The sequence below is a fragment of the Maylandia zebra genome, linkage group LG2 (assembly GCF_041146795.1).
Source record: "Maylandia zebra isolate NMK-2024a linkage group LG2, Mzebra_GT3a, whole genome shotgun sequence".
NCBI classification, from domain to species: Eukaryota; Metazoa; Chordata; class Actinopteri; order Cichliformes; family Cichlidae; genus Maylandia; species Maylandia zebra.
The window spans coordinates 5,191,315-5,213,121 of record NC_135168.1 but is presented as its reverse complement, the minus strand read 5'-3'; the positions used below and the strand labels follow the sequence as shown (position 1 = coordinate 5,213,121).

The 21,807-nt window shown below is 41.6% G+C and overlaps 2 protein-coding genes across 2 annotated transcripts in view; both read right to left on the bottom strand.

Moving 5' to 3' along the window:
• The window catches only part of LOC112431789 (NACHT, LRR and PYD domains-containing protein 12-like), a 301,046-nt gene that overhangs the window by 268,255 nt on the left and 10,984 nt on the right, over nucleotides 1–21,807 (bottom strand). The window lies entirely within an intron of this gene.
• Nucleotides 14,836–21,545, bottom strand: LOC143420418 (uncharacterized). The gene is made up of 3 exons (XM_076888560.1): nucleotides 21,407–21,545; nucleotides 16,298–17,146; nucleotides 14,836–15,972 (listed from the first exon to the last, which is right to left on the bottom strand). The coding sequence occupies exons 1-3, from the start codon at nucleotides 21,422–21,424 to the stop codon at nucleotides 15,304–15,306; spliced, it is 1,536 nt and encodes a 511-aa protein (XP_076744675.1). The 5' UTR covers nucleotides 21,425–21,545; the 3' UTR covers nucleotides 14,836–15,303.

The window sequence follows — 21,807 nt, the reverse complement described above, 5'->3', positions numbered from 1 at the left end:
TTTTCATCCTTCCCAAAAGTGTTTGAGTCAAATGTTACAAATATATAAATACAATAAAACACAGGGTCTTACATAAAATTAGTGATGCAGTTGTGCACTGAGCACCTTTCCAATGTTCCTTCCTCAGATGAGTCCAGCTGCTGAACACATTAACATCTGTATGTAAATGTAGCCGAGAACCAACCTGAGCACTGCTGGGAAAATACAAAGGCAACCATCAAAGTGCTGTATTATCTTATTTATTCTGAATGTTGACTTAGATCCACACCACGATTTATGAAACTATAGAACTAAAATAACAACAATCGTCTGCTTCTTTAAAATTTCTTTCATTACATCAAACCAGTGAAAACTGAAAAAAACAAAGAGCTGTTAGCATGTTCAGACCAACTTTGAGACAGAGACTGTAAAGTTCTGCACTTTAAATCCTGCCTGTGTTCCTGCAAATGATTCACACTGAAAGTATCTTAGTTTAGTATTGAGTGAGCCACAAAGCAGCCTGATAGCTTTAAAACAGGAAAAGTAAATGAAATTGACAGTTTCAGTGTAGCTGGATCTATTATTGGGGGGTCATGGCCCCCGTAACCCCGCCTGGTCCTGAGGTCAAATCCACCATCTTTGTTTCAGAGCTTCATGTTCTCCCGTGTTTGTGTGCGTCCTCTCCGGTACTCCGGCTTCCTCCCACAGTCCAAACACATGCAGTTAGTGGGGTCAGGTTAGCTGTGAGTGGTTGTGTCTCTGTGTTATTCCACCTTAATCAATGACTTCCTGTTAGCATGAAGTGCTTCTGTAGGACTGATGTCATTTTCATGGTTGGATCATTTAAATGAAGCTGGACTCAGATGCAGTAAATAAGCTGATTGATCATTAATGAATAAAGCTGGTCAAACACATCACATGGACACATGTGATTGTGTGTTGTAGTATTGATCCCAATGCTGGTATCAGTCCTGGATCAATAACACTGGATGGATGCGTTCAGCATGGAGCCCTGAGCTGTGTTACAGACAAACATGGAAACTGACAGGTCTGTGTCATTCACAGTCTGTAACACTTCTAAACAACAGAGGCTGACCCAAGTGCCTCAGAGCCAGGCACGCTCACATCACAGCTCTCTAAATAAGCCAGTTTCAAAATAAGAGCTGAAAGCTGTGTTTGCTTGTGTTAGCTTATTATTGTGGAGACTAACATTCAGTGATCATGTGTTCAGACTCATAATGATTACTCTCAGAAATCCTGATCTTTGTATTTACTGTGTGTTGGATCAATAACTGAGATTCATGGTATCACACAGCTGTGCTGCTGCTGCTGATGTCAGCACATCTGGAACAATACGAGGTATCTGCTAGCAGACTGAGCAGGACGTGAGACCTGTGGACTGTTTAAAGCTGTCCCTCCACAGCTCACTCAGACCTGATCCACACCTCAGTGATATTCTCTGACTTCCTCAGTAGAGACAGAAACCATTCAGATCTGGGACCATCAGCTGACTGATGATGTCACACAGACTGTGTTTTTCAGGAACAGTGATTCTGATGTGAGCCTGCTAGCTGACAGCAGACCTGATGAAAGCACATGTTCACATCTGTGAGGACAGACTGGACTCTTTGACTGCACCTTGGTTCTCCTCAGAGGTCTGTACAGGAGCATGTTGTTGCGTCTGGTTCAGTTTGGGTAAGAAGGAAAAACAGCCGAGTCCGTGTAGGTGACAAACATAGTGATTTTATTGCACACTTCTAAGACAGAAGCATGGGAAGACAAGCGTACAGCCACAGATCTCCAAAGAGTGGACAGCTCCCCCTCCTTATATAAGCCATGATGACGTCACACAGTCAGACCTTACTGGAAATGATAACAGTTTGGGCCTGTTCAGAGAGTTTACCTAATATGGACATCAACTGCCAGTTGTTAGAGAAAAACAAGTGTGTAGTACATTGTGCATTTTGTGAAAGTGTATCTATCAGAAAACTGTCCTCAGACGACCCTCCTATTATTACTAAGTGTGTAGGTGAACGTGCGTGTGTGTTACATAAGTGCGTGCATGTGATTACAGGCCGGCGTACGTGCAGAACTACACGCAGGCGGGCCGGGCCCAACAGGACTGGTGGGTCTGACTGGTGTGACTGCACTAAAGTGCAACAACTTTATATAAACAGTCAGTGTGCATTAATATTTGCTCAGAGTAACACAGATGTAATTAAAAGATTATACTGTCAACAGATTCAACAATGGTAAATGATTAATGATTGATACTTCTGATTCTAACTGTGATCATAAGAATACAAAATAAAATATCTCCTGGTCACATTCCTCCTCTTTGGGCTGGCTTGCCAGCCCAACTCACACCAGGATTTATTTCCAAACCAAACAAACACGTTATGACACTTATCAACCCCAACACCTCCGTTGTTTTCCAATTTTCCCACAACCCAGCTATTCTTTTAGCTTCAGACTCGAGTTTCAGCCTGACACGCTTCAGGCCCCTTTACCACCTCCTCTTGGAGTGAAGAAACGCCCTCAGATTCTTCTTTCTTCGACATCCGGGGTTAGACCACCCTTCAGTCGTTACACAGATCTGGGGATTATTCTGCCCCACTTTCAAACAAAGATCTGTATGTTTATTGTCCGTTGTCACCGCCGTGTCCCCCTTTTTGCCAAAAGCCTCTCGAACCTCGTTGGTCTCTGGTGTTCCTAGTTTTCGCCAACCCCTTCCTGGTTATCGCTGTGGTTATGGGATCCATCTTCTCAAGGAGCCCCAAGGCCATGACACTTGACCCCCGTTGCTGTGGAGGGTCCCCATATCTCCGTGTCCCCGTCTGGTGTCTGTTCCCTTCTCTGCAAGAGACAGAAAGCCAACACCTCTCCTGCGCTGGCTCTCCTAACCTAATGTTGTTGACTTTGTTTATTCCAATCCTATGCCATGCTTATGTGTGTAAGCGTGCATGCACTTAACCCTCTGCACGTGAAGTCAATAGCTCCAATATATCAATCCGATCCGTTGTCGGATGAAGCTTTTGACCTTCACAGACTAAGTGCCAGCTCCTTATAAGCACATTTGCAATGTGTGTATAAAAATGAACAACAGACCTCAAACAAATTGGGCATTCTTAATTCTAACTTGAGTGTAGTACTCAGTTTCTGATCATCTCATTATGCTTCTCACTCGTTCCCTAAATTGTCTAGAAACCTTTAATTTTGCCATACCTAAATTATTAAAACACAAACCAAATCATAGACCCCCTATATAGCTTTTGCCTTTATGAGCACACTTCAATAATGAGCAACAACCTGCAATCTGTACCAAAAAATCTTCATGGTCCCACCTGCAATTAAAGATCGGATGCATTTTATACCTGTTTTAATTCTTCCTTATATAGAACCTCCTCAGTTTCAGGTTAGTTGCGATTAGTCTCAATTAATCGTTCTAGTTGTATTTTGCAATTCAGCTAAAAAGCAAACCTGTTAAAGCAAACAGCTTATTTACAACCACCTGCAAATCACAAGAGTAATAAAAGATTCAGCACAACAGACAAGTATCATGTTCAGGATTTCTCCAATCATTAAATCACTATTATTGCCACAATTTGCTTTATTCACCCTTTGGGCAATGTTATTCCAAGAGAGAGAGAGCCCCTAATGGCCAGTTAGTGGGCTCTAGGTCAAACTGTCCCCAAATTTGTTATTTGTTATTATTACTTGTTTTCATGTCACTTGTCTGTTTTCTACTGCACCCCTCTCACCAAAGCAAAGCAAACATTAGCAGCACATTGACCGTAGTCAGCCATCCTCATTCCATAGGTGCTATAAAAACATTTCCTGTAAAAGAATCACAGTTTTCAAGACAGGGTGTGTCTCCCCCAACCCTCTCACCAGAATACAGTGTAATAGCATCACCAACTCCTAACCCATAACCACCGTTTCTTCACACATCCACCCAGAAATCCTGTAATAGAAAAACATTAAAAACTGTAACCCTGTAGGGAAGAAAATGTAAATGGTAACGCTGCACAGTTACCTCTGTAAACAACACAAGACACAAAAATGGCATTTAAAGGTTCACTCTTCCTCGAATATTTTGTCCTCCTTCTACTCCTGTAAAAAGAAACACACATAAATCCATCCACCCTTTTATCCTATCTAGGTGGAGGTGGTTAACCTTGAGTCATGGTCTAGTCTTGTCATCTTTTACCAGTCAGTCCGTTTGTTTTTATTCCCAGTCTTTCATCCATTCATCCGTTCATTCATTTCTTTCTTTCTTTGCTGATAGTGAAACCTGTCGTCGCATTTAGTTTCCACACTCAGCAAAATGACGTCATCTCAAAAAGAAAACAAGAACTTGAGTTTGGATTACCTCGCTGAATCCTTTTTTAGACAGGGACTCTCATTTCTAATTGTCCCCACAAGTGTTTCCTCCAGAACCCATTTCAATGCGGAGAAACTCACTTACAACAATTTTCTCGCCGACGTGTAATGCTTGTAATTTCCGATGTGCAGATCTGCTTAAAGAAAAGATTCACAAACAAAAATCAGTGCACTGTTCAAAATATAAAACAAAATAAAATGAAAAATAACAAAAACAAAATGCAGACGCCCGGGTCTTAGGACTTGTCACTGAATATTCCTCCCTTCAATAAAAATACCCACCTAAACCTACACAGAGTCAAATCAACACCACCTCAACTTTTTCATATTCATAAACCTATATGTTTTGCATTCGTGAAACAAAATAGAACCGTTTCCATATTAAATAATTTGAACTCTTGAAATGTTTTAATTCTCTTAATTCTGCCAGTCTATTTCAACACTTATTCAATGACTTTTATTCAACTGCTACTTGGTCACTCAAATTTTACCTGTTCAAATTGCCTAGGGTTCAACAAAGTCTAGATCCCCGTTATCATGAATCTTGAACGGTGTACGATGATTTACTTACAGTAATTTAGAATCATCACTCAACCTAGCTCTACTACTGGCACTGCGTGACTTTTCTCACACTGGAAACCAGAATTTAGTACAGAACTTTAATACCTCAGGCAATCGTGCTCAAGGGCTGCCCCCCCTTTCTCTTCTTCTTTGTCCGTGTGTTCCTCCTTTTATTAAATCTCCATCACAATGATGTGGCGCTCTGAAATAAAACTCACACTGTTAATTCCTCGTTTTCACTCTGCACCACTGCTCAGAGTGTTTTCTTTTCTTTTTAGTGTACAGTAAACAATTGAGTCGAGGCCTTAAGCCCCAGATATCTCGCACAGGCATCGTTTTCATAACCAAACCGCTCCGGACTCTGCTCCCCAGACCACACAAATGCCCTCTGGGCTTATTATTATAGCAAATTCTGTATTTGACTTTGTCGTGTGCAGCATTGAGCCTTTGTCAGTAAAGCATTCTTCATTGCAGCAGCTGGAGCATTGTGTGTCACTTCTTAGTGAATTGAATCAACATTTTGATTTTGGTGCATGGGTGTGTATCAGTTTTCACTCCCTCAACGAGTGCATAAGTGTTCATGTGTGTGTTTCCCTTCATTCTAAGTCGGCGCATGCAGAAGTGTGTGTTCGTGTGTTGGTGTATGTTTGTGTTCATCACCTTCCTGTTCTGTAGTTTAGGTAAACCAGCGGCCTGAAGCATGCCCTGGGGTCCTCCCCTCCTCTTTGGGTCTGTTTTCATCCGTTGTTGCAGCTGCCTGCATCTTCTCCTTGTAACTTGACCCTTTTGCTTCTGTAGCTCTTTCAGGGTTTACTCCTGCTGTTGGAACTTTGCGTCCAGTCTGACGACCTCCTGCTCCAGCAAGCTTCCGCCTGTTTACAAGTCCTGTACGTGAAACTCCAAGTCTGACTGATGAGTTCAATTAGCAGCCAGCTCCTCCGGAGCCATGCTCAATTTCTGCTCTGATGCCTTGAGCTCTTACTGAGGGCAAAAACCTCAGAGTCTTTTCCTTCCACGTCAGATCGGAGTCTATTTATGTTGTCTTTACTTTGCTCCACGGCCTTCTGCAGCTCTGCTGTTCGGCTCTTCTCAGAGGTCAGCATTCTTCTGCTCACCCTCCCTTTTCCTCCGGGCTCCATGCGCGTCTCGTCACAGCTCTGTCAGCTGACGCAATCTGGGAATTTCCCCCGTGTAGTGAAACGGGCTTTTTAGGTTTAGTGCTCTCCGTCTCTACTGCATGAGATCGCTTTTTTGCAGCACTATTGACATCCTCAAGTTGTTGTTGTGAGTCCAGCTGCTGTGGCCTTCAGGGGTCAAAGGGTCAAAGATGGTCGCGGAGAGGGCAACGATGGTAGAGGGGAGGGTAGGAGTCCAGGTCAGCTTCGGCTTTCAGAAAAAACAAAAACAAACAAAACAGGCGAACAGGAAAATGATGTTGTGTTGGCTGTGTTGTGTTGGCTGTGTTATCCAGAGAGGCGAGAAACAACGAGGTCTCCTTTCCCCCCTTTTTGTTTTTTCTCACCACATAATCAACTCATAACCCCCCAAGTTGACAGGACAACACAGGTACGTGTTAAAATTCTTAGATCCTGTTTAGAAACCTAAAAAGGAATTTTCTCCCATTCAGTAGTCATTTGTCTCAAACAATCAACAAAAACATATCCCAATTTAACCACTAAATTTGTCGTATCCTCACTTAATCATCAGACCAGTGTCTTTGTCTTTTCACGTTAAGTTGTCGTCCTGCAACCCAGAGAGTCTATTTGTCAGTAGTGGATAAACTATATCATTTAAAAACAGGTGTGTGTTAAGTGTCGCTACTTTAATCTTCCATGTACGTGCACATGTATGTAAGCTGTTTCTCCATTGCATGTATGGGTACGTCTGTATATAGAATGGAATAGAATTCCACTTTATTGTCATTGCACATGCACAGGTACAGGGCAACGAAATGCAGTGTATGGGTTAATTTAACTTTTTCTCAAATGAGGCATTTCTCTAACACGCACATGTGTCTATTCCTCACACTTCTCATACCTTTCTCTGGTTGTGTGTGGTTTTATTTGTTTCGGTCATTTACCAGGAACATCTTTTCCTTTTCTCCATGTCCTCCGCCAGAGGTTAACACTGGTGAGATTCAGGGACACAGCACCCAGAGCAGTTCAGCGAGAAAAACCTGCCTAAAACTACATTCCCTCTTTTTTTTTTTTTTTTTTTTTTTTCCGGGAGGGGTGGGGACAACTCTGGTGTCCAGCCGTGAATTTTTAGCCAAAGCTTGGCCCGTCTTCTGCTGCCGTACTCAGGTTTCCAGGTTAAGAAAAAACACCTGTATGAAGACACTAAACATACATTTAGTATTTGTATAAACATAACTGCCTAAATTATTGAACTCTTGAGGAGGGTTGATTTCAGAATCAGAATCAAAATCAAAAACTTTATTGTCATTGTCATGAGACCAACGAAATTAAGAATGGTCCCCGATCATTGCATCATCCCTAGCAATATCAAAATATAAACAAAACAATAAAATTCAATAAATAAAATAGATAGAATACTTAACATACTAAGTATTCCCACAGTCATGCTTCAGACCGTGCATAGATTAACACAAGAGTGGCATGGTGGACATTTTGTAGTATTCAGATGTGTTATTGCAGTTGGATAACAGCTGTGTTTGAGTCTATTAGTCCTTGCTCTGATTGCCCTGTACCGTCTGCCTGAGGGCAACAGTTCGAACAGGGAGTGGCCAGGATGTGAGGTGTCTTTCATGATGTTTTGGGCCTTTTTAAAACAGTGGGCGTTGTTTGACTCTTTACTAACTTTAAACCCCACCATAACAATTTCTCACTCACAAACTTCTATGCATCCATTTAAACATGCGAAGGCAGCACAAATTCACACTCATACCCCTACAGCAAAGCTTTAACATAACCACAATGCAACTCCTCCCTTAAACGGGAGAAATCACCCTGAATCAACCAACTCTATATAAAACGTCAAACAAAGATAAACCACAAACATTTCTACACTTCTGTGTCTTCCACGCAGCACAATAGGCAGAAAAACACCAATTACTCACAGTCTATTGAATTTATACTTAACATCACAACAAAAGAAAAACCTGCTCTTTTCACAACTCTCACAGCTAAAGTCGCCAACTCCAAAACCACAGAATTAAATCAATATAGTCAAAACTCTTACCCAGAGCCTCTGAAATAATAAAAAATCACCAAATACTCGGTTACTCTTTTCACTCGCTCCTTCCCACTCCCTTCTTCCTCATACAGCATACACGCTCGCTCCCGCGGACCCACTCGGCCCCGCGGGCTCACTCGGCCCCCACCTTTTTTCTCTCACAGAGACAGAGAGAGACCCTTTTCCTTTTTTATTTTTCTCCAGCACACATACACACACAGAATCCCAACTGAGAGAAAGAGGGAGAGAAGAGAAAAGATTTTTACTAGAGATGAAGTCTTTAGCCGGAGTTTCAGATCTAACAGATTTATACAACTTATTTACACACACCGGTAATTTATAATCTATATACACACGGGCCCGCATAGACGTCATATGCCACAAGAGGTTACACCTAACTTTTTGACTAATTTAAAAGCACCTATAGCCCAGGCCTAGCCTTGCTGGTCAATACACGCCTCGGGAACGCCCTCCCGATAGCGCTCGAATTCCTAAGAAAACACCATATGCCAGAACAACTTTATCTCACTTCTCTATTTCTCTGCTGGTGTTCCTAAATCTTTGACTAATTTAAAAGCATCTTTCAATTACCGTTTCAAGTACGCCGCCTTGAAGAACGGTCAAATTACTAAATTCTAATTACTTTTAAAACTACTTCCCCGCCAGGAAAACACGGAGCTCCACCGGCCACGTGACACATCACAGTTCACGCTTTTGGCTTTACTTAAAGCTCAGTGTGCCCAACGTTTAGATAGGATGCAGCCAGGTCTAACCTTCTTAATCAATCAATGCAGTAGAAGGCAATCACTCATAGATTACCTGGCCAATTAACCGGGAGTCCCAAGTCCCCAGCGGGAGGCCAAAACCGGGCAAAAGCCTAACCACGCGTCCGCGGTCAGGTGTCAGCGCCACCTGCTGAACAACTGCATTCTTAGAGAGCCTAGCTTCTCAGTCCTAAACGAATTTACTTGTTTTAAACGCCTCACTGTTGGACCCCTGCCATCCAGTTTCATTTATCTGAAGCCCGAGACCGTCTCTGCTACCCAATTAAAACCAAATTATCCCTACACTACCGATTGACTGGCTGGCATTCCCAGTCAACCCACATTTAAACCTCTTAAACCGTATTTATTTGTTTCCACACACCTTAAACCGTATTAACTTAAACACATAACTTCTTAACTCAAAATTCACCCCCAAAATGAACAGCAATGAATTTAGTCAGACTACTATGCCCTATTTTAAAACTAATTAGTCAAGATCACTATGGACCAACGCCAGAAACCCAGACCGAGTGAATATTATTTAATTAAATTTAGTTTTAACTTCCAATATAGCGCCTTTGGATAAAAATCAACAGGTGGCACTCACCTTTTCTTATGTCGCCTGGCGTCACTCAGATAGGCTGCTGGCCTCCGCCCCTGTTTGTCACCCACACGATAGCTGCAAGCTCCCTTCCTCCCCAACCGGAGTTTCGGCACCAAGTTGTTGCGTCTGGTTCAGTTTGGGTAAGAAGGAAAAACAGCCGAGTCCGTGTAGGTGACAAACATAGTGATTTTATTACACACTTCTAAGACAGAAGCATGGGAAGACAAGCGTACAGCCACAGATCTCCAAAGAGTGGACAGCTCCCCCTCCTTATATAAGCCATGATGACGTCACACAGTCAGACCTTACTGGAAATGATAACAGTTTGGGCCTGTTCAGAGAGTTTACCTAATATGGACATCAACTGCCAGTTGTTAGAGAAAAACAAGTGTGTAGTACATTGTGCATTTTGTGAAAGTGTATCTATCAGAAAACTGTCCTCAGACGACCCTCCTATTATTACTAAGTGTGTAGGTGAACGTGCGTGTGTGTTACATAAGTGCGTGCATGTGATTACAGGCCGGCGTACGTGCAGAACTACACGCAGGCGGGCCGGGCCCAACAGGACTGGTGGGTCTGACTGGTGTGACTGCACTAAAGTGCAACAACTTTATATAAACAGTCAGTGTGCATTAATATTTGCTCAGAGTAACACAGATGTAATTAAAAGATTATACTGTCAACAGATTCAACAATGGTAAATGATTAATGATTGATACTTCTGATTCTAACTGTGATCATAAGAATACAAAATAAAATATCTCCTGGTCACAATGTCCACCTCCACTGAAGATCTCAGTCACTGTGAAACATAGAAAGCTGCTTGTGTGGCCTCTGCCTCACATGTAGATACAGCTACAGGTTTCTCTGTCAGTCAGACTGAAACAGTGTCCTGATGCTGCATCATTCAGCTCTGTGCCCCAGTCAGCATCACTGGGAGCTACCAGTGTTTCTGCCCTTTTCCTGTAACACTACACTCAGCACAGGCTCAGCTGGTATCCAGTGTTGGACTTTGGCTTCAGCTGCTGTGATAGATCCTCTAACATAGATCAGCTCTGATACATGTTGTTAGATAAGTGCAGCTGCTGTCATGTCCTGATGTTTCTCTGGCTCAGCAGCTTCTCCATCAGAGGTTCACATGGAGCTGATCCAGTATCTCCAGTAACTGTGTTCTGTGCCTCACTGGTTCATCCTTCTGTCTGTGTGACGTCAGTCAGATGTTGAAGTTCAACTCTGTAATCTTCACTGTGTCACAGAGTTCAGTGAGTCCCGTTATTCACAGTATCAATCAGATCATCAGAGAACAGCTGATCAGCAATCAGTGGTGCCAACAGCGCCTCCTGTGGTGAGAGGATGCAATAATGCAATGTAGCATTTTTCCACTCAACACTTGCAGTCATGGAAACTGTCTGTTGGATCTGTGTGACGTTGCTTTCTTGGTTAGAGTTCCTCACAAATGTCCAGATGATTCTTCTAATGAGGCGTCGACCATGTTTGCAGCTCTTTGGAAGAAAACGTCGCCCTTTGCCATCCTTACTTTTCTTTGACTTCTTCAAATGCAGCTGAACTCCAGCTGGTATTTTCTTGGACTTTGCAGCTGTTTCTGGTCATCAGTTCATTCCTGCAAACCTCTGAAGCTGAACAACAATGATGCTGCATTGCTGGCTGATCCCAAAAGGTTGATTCTGTTCATCTGGACGTTTTCAGAAACGTTTGCTCACTGATCAGGTGACTTCTTCAGTCTCAGCTGACTGCAGCTTTACAAGCTTACAAACAGCACATTTGCACAATGACTGAAAGCAGCAGCACCTGATATATATGATACTAATATAATACATATACATATATAATCCATACTAATGATGAAGGAACTGAGCTCACAGTCCATTGTTCATTCAGTGAACTACTCAGTTTAATTTGGGCCTCAGAAATGCTCACTCTGTTTGTACATCACTGTCAGCAATAGACTCATTCTGCTGTGTGGACAGGAACACATGTGACATCACTTCCTGTTTGTTTGTGACTGAAGAAGTTTACAAGGAATCATTTAGAAGAGTTTCAAACATCAACTGATTGAATCCATGAATCTGAAAACGTGTTTGTGAGTGAAAGAGACAGACATGTACAGACTGAACTATCTGTTCAACAGTCAGAGTGTTTCTGTAACAGGAGACACTCTTTACACTCCACTCAGCACAGGGACACTGAGCAACCAGGAGACCAGGGAAACATAAACCCAGGATAAAGAGTTTGAGTGAATGTGGTGTTGAAGGTGTGGAGGTGGATCAGAGTGTCAGAGGAGACTCTGTAGAAGGACAGAGTGCCAGCAGGACAGTCCACATACACTGCTGCTCTGTTAGAGACAGAGGAGGAGGAGGAGGAGGAGGAGGAGGAGGAGGAGATGGATGTTGATCTGTTATTGTGACAGACAGAATCAGGACCATCATCAGAGCAGAACAGACTCCAGGACTGATCATTGTTTCCAAACACACAGTCATCACTGCCTCCTTTTCCTTCTGATGCTTCTGTAACTCACTGATATATAAACGCTTCCTCTCCACTCGACCTCCCAGTAACAGCGACCAGTCAGACCATTTCTACACAGCAGCTGAGGACGAACATCAAATCTGTCTGGATGATCAGGATATGACTGAACCTCCTCCACACAATGTGCCTCAATGTTATTGATATTATTATTATTATTATTATTATCATTATTATATAATATATAAAACCTTTATAATAAAACCACTAAAAACCTTTATTCTAGCGCAACTTGTAAGCGAACTTGACTTTCAAAATAAAAGCACAAAGCACCAAAACGTTGACTACAAAAAACAAACAGTAATGTACAGCTTAAACAATTTACAATCATGACATAGATCTTGACAAGATAAAGAAATAATCCAAATTATATACAATGTCATCATGCCAACAGTTACAACATCGATGGAGGATCTGTGTAAGCGCTGAGGATCGTCCTGATGGACAGAACAGAAGGAGAGTGAGACAAGTGAAGATATACTAAACAACACTGTGACATGAACTGAGCCACACACAGTTTGATTCACAGGTGATTGACACATTATTTGACCACAAGTGTCTGTGAAGGTTCTCAGTCATCCAGGTCATCGTAGTCAAAGGAGCCTCTTTGCTGACTTAAAGTCAGCAAAGAGGCACAGAAAAGAAGATCAGACACCAGCGAGGGAGGATAAGAAAGACAGACGCAACAACATTGTCATCCCCTATGTAGCCGGTGTATCAGAAAAACTCAGGAGAGTTTTCTCCAAGCATGACATCCCAGTGCATTTCAGACCCAGCAACACACTCAGACACAAACTGGTTCACCCGAAAGACAAAACGCCAAAACACAAACTTAACAACGTGGTGTATGCTGTACAGTGCAGTGAGGAATGCCCAGACCTCTACATCGGAGAGACCAAACAGCCACTTCACAAGCGCATGGCACAACATAGAAGAGCCACCTCCACAGGACAAGACTCAGCAGTCCATCTGCATCTTAAGGATAAAGGTCACTCTTTCGAGGATGCCAATGTTCACATTTTGGACAGAGAGGACAGATGGTTTGAAAGAGGAGTGAAAGAAGCCATCTATGTCCACTATGAGCGACCATCTTTGAACAGAGGCGGGGTTTACGACACCAACTCTCTGCCATCTATAATCCAGTTTTGAGATCCCTTCCCAGACGCCTTAACGCCCACTCACATCCTGGGCCATCTGACCTCAGGAATTCGCATGATAAGGTGCGGCCAGGTTTCACAATGAACACACCCGAAACTCTGGCTGATTGGAGCCCACACCCAGTTTCACACCTTGGCTCAGGCGATTAGAGGATCATCAGGGGGTCCTTTTGTCCCTCTGTGGGGGGTCACTCCCACATGAAATCATGGATGGTGGTCCTGACATGAAGGAAGAGAAAGTTACAGGTTGCATCCTTTGACTTTGTCTCCGTGCCTTTGGGCCATTTTCAGAAGGACAGATGTTTCTGTTCAATTCTTAAATCAATTTTTTCAAACACAAACACTATTTTAAAGCTTCTAGAGAGTAAAATATTAATGATAATTATAATAACAATAATAAAAACAAAAGCTCTCAGATCCATCAAACCAAGCAGCAGAAAGAACAATAACTGAAGAGAAAACTTTAACCTTGTAGACTTCATTATGTTCCAGCTGCTCTACAGACGCTGTGACCTCGAACTTAAGCAGGTCGTAAAGTATGTGCAGCTCAATAACTTCATAATCAGACCCTGTGGTATTTAGGCAGCAGAACAACTAAGAATAACAACTACAAATAATGTTTTTAGGTTTCTGTTGTACTGCAAGGTTCTGTACAGGAGAACCAAACAAAGAGCAAATATTACGTCTCATTTACACCTGAGCACGAAGAGCCATCAACATTTAGCAAATTGAATCATCTTTGTTTAGATGCAAGAAGAATCATATAGAAATGAAAAAGTAGAAATAGAAATCCAGAGCAAAGATATCCTCTAATTCAGCGTAGCACATGTGCAGCTGCTGCGATTCACGTAAGCATTCGGCTCGTTGCTGTTGCAGATTTTTCTCTCGCTGTTCTGGCTCACAGCGCTGCAAACACAAAAATAAATATCCCCAAAGGTGTGAAAGGGAGCTAATTAGTAAGAGTATTGTTACTCTCCGCAGGAGTAGTCCAGCAGTAGAAATCAGTCCAATAACAAGGTGTGTAACATCTAGCAGGGTGACAGAAAAACCCAGGGTAACTTCTAAGGACCTCAACGTCTCTCTCACATTGTGTTTTTTAAACATGCTTCCATTTGTCACTTCAGTCTTTACTCTGAAATACAGGAAGAGAAATCATGGCTGAAACAATTTCTCATGAAACCAGGGGTGTGGTCCAACAGTCAGTTTGGTGAGGAAGGTTCCTAACTGAGAGAAGTGACCCAGAAGTATCTGTGTAGCAGCCACAATGAATCCAGATCATGAGCTTTATTAACTGATCAAAGTCTCTTCTTTCATCTTCTGTATCATTCAGTTTGCATTGGTAATGCCCATTATTGTAATGCTTTTTTAAGACCAGCAAAACTTTATTTCACTTTGGGTTAGCTGGGATAAGTGATGGATGGAGGGAATTTTACTTCAGCCACAGAAATCCTAAACAGGAAGGAGGAGCAGAGTTACAGTGGATCACTATCCAGCAGGGAAACAAGGTTTATTTCAATTTCTTGGCCATGAGTGAGATTTACTGAGTGGGCAAATTAGGGAGACGACACCATCAGATCCCAAGCCCTCCATGTGTTAATCAAGAGACGGCTGCTGTGCTACATCCATAAATAATGAATAAATTAGGAGCTAAAGCTGAAAGGACAGTTTATTTGTACCATCTTCACGTGAACACATTCAAGAACATCACAGATGAAGAAACATTAAAAACTTCCACACGACATAAAGCAAGAAAAATAGTTTTTCTTTCAGGTGGTTTCAGAAAAACAGAAACATCAAACATCTCCAAGAATCTCTTTGAAAGAACTAAAAACCTTTGTTCTCATGGTCCAATCATGAGTGAACTCCCCGATGAAGCCTTGTGTGCTAAAACATGTCAGAGTTTTAAAGGTTAAACATGAGTTTCCAAAACGTTTTGCTGGAGAACAATGAACTATTTGACTGAGTTTCAATCATTTACAGACGAGCAAAACCAGGACAGAGAAAAAAGGACAAAACTGACTCAGTAAAACAACAGAAAAGAAGATCCCATGTAGATCTGTATTATGTAGAAGTTCAGCCCAGCAACCAGTTCAGTTCAACACAAGTTTAAATGATTCTATCTGAACTCTGTGGAGCCTGATCTCAATCTTTTTGACTCTGACCAGAGGAAACCAGAGGATCTTTCTGTGTCTTCAGATTCACTGTGATCCAGTGATGGGAGTGATTTCAGCCCTGAGTGATCGCGCTGATGTTTGCACAGAGCAGACAATGAGGTGAATGTTTGGGCACATTGGTAACAGTGAAACAGTTTATTAGTAACGTGGGATCGTTTGTGTGCAGAGTATGAACTGAGATTCCTGAAGCTCTTGTCACACTGGTCACAGCTGTAGTTTCCTTCCATGTGTGCACGTTCATGAATGTTACGACTACCTGATTGTGAGAAGCTTCTCTCACAGTGTCTGCACTTGTGTGGTTTCTCTCCTGTGTGGACTCGTTTGTGTGATTTAAGCTCACATTCAGTGGTGAAGGATGACCCACACTGATCACAGAGGTGCTTTTTAACCCCACTGTGAATCAGTTCATGTCGTTTTAAATCACTTGGTGTGGTGAAGCTTCTCCCACATTCTTTGCAGTATTTCAGTTTGTCTCCAGTGTGTCTACGTTGATGTACTTTTAGGGTCTTTTGCCGACTGAAAGTTTTTCCACAGAGGTCACAATGAAAGTCTTTCCCACCACCACAGTGATGACAGGGTTGAGAACTGGATCCATCTATGTCGCTCTGCTTCTAAACAAAGACACAAAGACAGTGTAAGTCAGTCCTTCAACATTTGTATCCTGAATGTCGCCTGAAATAAAGAGCATCTCTGCAGACGTCCAACTACATTTGACTGTTTCAGTTAACACACTCAGTTTACTGGTCTGCAATAACTACAATACTACCACCATAATACTACAGTAATACTAAAATCATAACTGAAAGGAAAATCTGAATAATCACTCAGAGCTGCTTTTCCATGCAGTAGAATTGCTAACATGCTAACACAGTTTAATGAGCAGAGTTGTTCCAAACAGTCAGGCTAAAATGACAAGATAACAATATAAATACATACCTCACAGTAGCTGCACTTGTAGAGTCTCTTTCTGGTGTGGATCTGTTGGTGTTGTCTCAGGTGATGTGGAGATTTAAAAGTCTTCTCACACAGGTCACATTGATAAGGTCTCTCCTCAGTGTGGGTAAACATGTGTCGTCGTAACTGTGCGTCTGTTGTAAAGTATTTGCCACACTGTTCACAGCAGTACACATCATGTCTGGTGTGAATGCGTAGGTGTGTATTTCGGCTCCCTCTCTGGCTGAAAGTTTTTCCACAGATGTCACAGCTGTATGGCTTAATTCCAGAGTGAGTAACTAGATGCTTCTGTAAGTGGCTACTGTGAGTAAAAGCTCTGCCACACTGATCACAGCTGTACGCTTTAACTCCACTGTGGATGAGTTGGTGTGTTTTTAGGGAACGCTTCAAGGAAAAAGACTTTCCACACAAGTCACAGCTGAACGGTCTCTCTCCAGTGTGGATGACCTGATGCTGTTTTAGTTTAGCCCTCACAGTAAAACCCTTCCCACACTCGTCACAGCTGTATGCCTTAATTCCAGAGTGGGTAACTAGATGACTCTGTAAGTGGCTACTGTGAGTAAAAGCTCTGCCACACTGATCACAGCTGTACGCTTTAACTCCACTGTGGATGAGTTGGTGTCTTTTTAGGGAACGCTTGAAGGAAAAAGACTTTCCACACAAGTCACAGCTGAACGGTCTCTCTCCAGTGTGGATGACCTGATGCTGTTTTAGTTTAGCCTTCTCAGTAAAACCCTTCCCACACTCGTCACAGGTGTGTTTTTTCTCTCCCTTTCTTCTGTGAGGTTTGTCGGCCTCCTGAGAGCGCTGACTTCTGGCTCCATGTTGGTCCTGCAGTGACAGAGATACAAACAGAGGCAGTGAGTGAAATGCAGTCGTGGAACAAACTCAACCTTCAAACTCCATTAACACTAGTTTTAAACCTGAAGGTGGAGCGTGGCACCAAACACCTTAAAGGTCTCTTATCCCCACCTGCTGGTACTTCTAACACATTACATCCAACCTGCTGTTAAAGATAATTCATGACTGTTCAAACACTAAAATCATGCACACACACACACACACACACACACACACACACACACACACACACACACACACACACACACACACACATTATTTTATAATTTAGATTATTTTGTTGTTTCCTATTACATATTTCTATAATTTGTATAGATTTATACAGAATTATTCAGTGATAATAAATCCTATGTTTGTTTATTCTAAAGGAACCCCGTTAGCTTCCACAACAGATGTTGCTCGTCTTCCGTCAAATACTCCCATAAAATATTACACAATAAAGTGGATTCAAGATATCCACATAATTTCACTCTTACATCCACAGTGAGGTTTCACAATTGTTCAAATATAAGCAATCAATAATAATAATAATAATAATATCAATAACATTGAGGCACATTACACAAATTTCAAAAACAAATCATGTCTTACAATATTTACAAGAACTAAAAGCTCTGTAAATCGGCTTTTAAGTGTTCATTGAAGTTTTGAATAATTCTCTAATTTTTTAAGGCAACTTATTCCACTTAAAAGTTGCTCTAAATGTAACAGTTTTACAAAACGTTACTTTTAACTCGAGCATTTACTAAATTGCAGCTTGTTGAAAACTGTGTAATATGATGATGTATTTCATCTGGATACTGCAGCTGAGCAGAATAAATGTGGTGTGTTTAACAGAATTGCTTTCTTTAGAACTACAAGTAAGCCATAGAATATTTTAGCCTGTACAGGAAGCCAAGAAAGGTTATTATGCATTTGATCAATATTAGTATAGTATGAACATCTTCACACTAATCTGGACGCCTTATTCTGGACTAACTGAAGTCTGTTAAGATCTGTCTTATTAGCTGCTGACCAAATGATTGAACAATACTCCAGATGAGACATTACTAGTGCATTAATGACATCTTTCATATAGAGCTGGGCGATATGAGATTTTTTCATATCACGATATGTTTTTTTCATTTCAGGCGATAACGATATCTATCACGATATAAGCCAAATAACTATGCAGGTCCATATATCAAACGATCACTATGGCATTACTGAGAGTTGAAAAACTGTCTAAAGTCTTTCATCTTTAATAAAATGATCAGCGTTCTGCTCTACCAGGTGTAACAACTGAGTTTAACATCCAGGCATCCATGAAAACAGAATTTATGACATTTAACGGAGTTAGAAGTTAGCAGGGAGTTAGCTCGCTAGCTTCTATCTAAATACAATATAGCATGTCCTGACTGCGGGGTTTTGGAAACAAATTAAAACCTACAGCTCTGCTATCACTTCCAACATAAATGAAGACAGAAAACTAAACAGCAGTGACGTTTGTAGGGTTACTGAAGTTGGGCTAGCTGGTATATAATGATGTGCTACGTGACCGCTAGCGACACAGCTATGTTAGCATAATATAAACAACCTAACTTTTTTTCCACTCGATAAAAGTTTATGTGAGTGTTCTCGGTGGTCAGGAACAAATGTAATCGCATGGCAGGATGCTGTAAAAGGACCAAACTTCAGCCAGGAGAACAACTGAGATAATCCATCCACAATACGAGGTTAGTCATTCATATACTGCTGCATGGGCTGGGCTGTAGTTACATCCTAAGGTTTTAAAACCTGAGCTTAAATAAATGATTAGCGGTAATAAAAGCCGAGGGAGGTCAGCAGTGATCACTGACTGTTTTAGGAGATTTTGAGATCAAATAGAAGAAAATACATAACATTAAACATGTTAACAACAAAAAAGCCATATTAAACGCAGACTACTTTAGACCCGGAAGTAGGATTCGTCGCGTCATCACTGAACAACCGGATAGTCGACCTTAATCTGACAGAGAATGTGATGATTTTGTGGATAATTAAAGTCAGTCATATATCCACAAACACAACAAGCTGAAAGTCAGTGATGCTGCTCGGTTTGCAGTCCTGAACATCACGGCACAAGCAGGATTCACTGCACTGTTAATGTTAGCTGTGTTATATTGCTGCCTCTGTTCGGTGGTGTCGAGCCAAACGCACTTTAACGTGTGTTTGAACGAGCTGACGGTTCACTCGTTAAGCTGAAAGAAAGATGCTTTAATCACAGCAGTCACACATGTGTCCACTGCACCATCTGGAACTCTTCTTGTTTACACTCGTAATAACACAAACACTAAATCCTGCTTCTCTGGTGCTGTTGTGTAGCAGTGTGTACACCTGAGACTGTCACCTGTCTGTCTGTCCTGCACTCTCTCTCTGTTTCTTTCTCTCTGATTGTGGAATAAAAGTATGAACATCTGTTTATAAGTTACACTTGTGTTTGAATCCTGCAGCTTATCACACATTTGATTTCCATGTGTGACGACTGCAAGTGTCCAGAGTGAGGACAGACTGAGGGACCCACTGCTGCACATCATCTGTGAGGCTTTGCAGCCCTGATGATCCACCAGGACAAACTCAGCAGTGTGTGAGGAAGAGGAGGAGGAAGAGCCAGCAGCAGCTGACAGATGGAGAGAATAGACAGACTGTTCCCTGTTTGTGAAGGACTGCTAGGAAAGTTTAACATAACTTGATAGGTTTGTAGCATAAACCTATTCGCTGGAACGTTAAGACAATATAATTACACTGCAAGCAAGACGCAAGTAGGCAAACTTCTTCATGTTACTCGTGCACGGGAGAGAACCAGACAGAGCGCCGTTCCTTCGCTTGACCCCAGTAGCTCTCGTCCGTTCTCCCGTACCACTGTTCTTTTATTGAGGTTACATGAATATGCATAAGTTCATTAACATATGACGTCTACATACAAACAAAGAGTACCTTGCCTGTGTGTGTGTGTGTGTGTGTGTGTGTGTGTGTGTGTGGACTGCTGATCAAAGGGTCAAACATCCTTGGTCAGGAAGAGGGTAGACTAGACCCCCCCCCCCCGGTGAGGAAGTCCAGCAGTTCATCTAAACAGAAAAGCACTTAGACTAGAACAGACGTAGCTACGTTAATCCTACCATAAAACAATAAGACACGGTATGACCTCTCATGCTCCCAAAGTGCTGTCTAATACACACAAAGTTTGCAGACTATCAAGGATCAAAACCTCTACCAATCTACAACTAATTACAAAACTCTAAGCATATATAAGTAAATATTTCTAAGCATAAATAACAATCAACAATACAAATCTAACATAACTGTCTGTGCTGAATCAGTCTTATTAGGTAATGTTGAAATAATGTGATCATCCCAGTGTTTTCAGTGTGGGAGAAAGTACTCAGGGCCTTCAAGTTACACACTATGAAAGGCAGCAACAAGTTTAATGTTCAGAAACCTAAAGTCTGTATCAGCAGCAGGATGGAGCTAAAAATAAATGTTGGTTTCAGTTCTATGAAGCTTTGAGTATTTTGGATCAGTAGCTGCTGTGTTTGTTGCATCATATTGCTGTAACTGTTTATATATTCTGAGCTAAGTTGATCTATAGTGTTACATGATACACTCTCAGAAATACGAAATAAGAACATTTTTGTACCTATAGGAACATTTTTTTTGAATGTTCCCTTAAAAGTACATTACTGGTGTTTAAAAGTCCAGAAATGCCCCTTTAAAGGTTCAATTTGAAATAAAGTACAAATCTGTATTATAAAAAGAAGGACGATGCAGTTCATCTGATCACTCCTCATAACATTCTGGAGTGCAGGCAAAATGCTATTATAAAATCTTAAGCAGCAACTTCTCCAGGTTCCAATATTTATGCAATTCTCAAACCTTTTGGCCACGACTGTATAACCTCTTCTGAAGTTTAGTGGATATTATACATGGTTATGCTCAGGATGTGTCGGCCAGTTTCCACTGGAAACGCCTTTTGGTTAAACTGTCAGCGAGGAATTTGCATTTGCACTGTTACATTTTTATATAACTTTAATGCACATAAACAACAGCTGCTTGTTTCAGTGAAAATACATTGATGGGTTTTTAATAAAGTTGTGCAGCTGTAAAGTATTTTGTCTGGTGTCAATTCTATCGTCAGCTACATTGTTATGGCAAATGTTCAAATGTATATGGTGATAAATATCTTTGGTCATATGGTCCTGCTCTGTCTGTCACCTTCTGTGTTGAGCTCATTGTTTCCTCTGTAGTGGCTGAGCTGAGTCCAAGTAGCTGAAAATGTTCCTCTGCTGCTCCGTCAGACTCTCCTCCTCCTGCTGATCAGCTGGGACACAAAACAGATCTTTGTTAGGCTCCACACTGCACTGAAGAGTCAAAGTGTCTCATATGTTCATCTGACAAGTAAAAGAACACATTTTTGTTTCCCGAGGTGGGCAACTTGTTGGAAACAAACACAAAAGGTTTGAGCACTGATACCTGCCATTGCTGGCTTTGAAAGATGCAACACCAGCAATGTGGATTGTCAAGACTCAAACCAATCATCAAGCAAAGACAACAGGGATCATTTGTTTCTGTTTATTTAGCATTCACAGCATTTGTAGTTGCCTTCTGTGCAGGGG

Bases quoted from the DNA above. Each gene is read 5' to 3' on its own strand.
- LOC143420418 (XM_076888560.1), bottom strand. The intron at 15,973-16,297 runs GTATGTATTTAT...GTCTTTGTTTAG, and splicing joins ACAAGTGCAGCTACTGTGAG to AAGCAGAGCGACATAGATGG.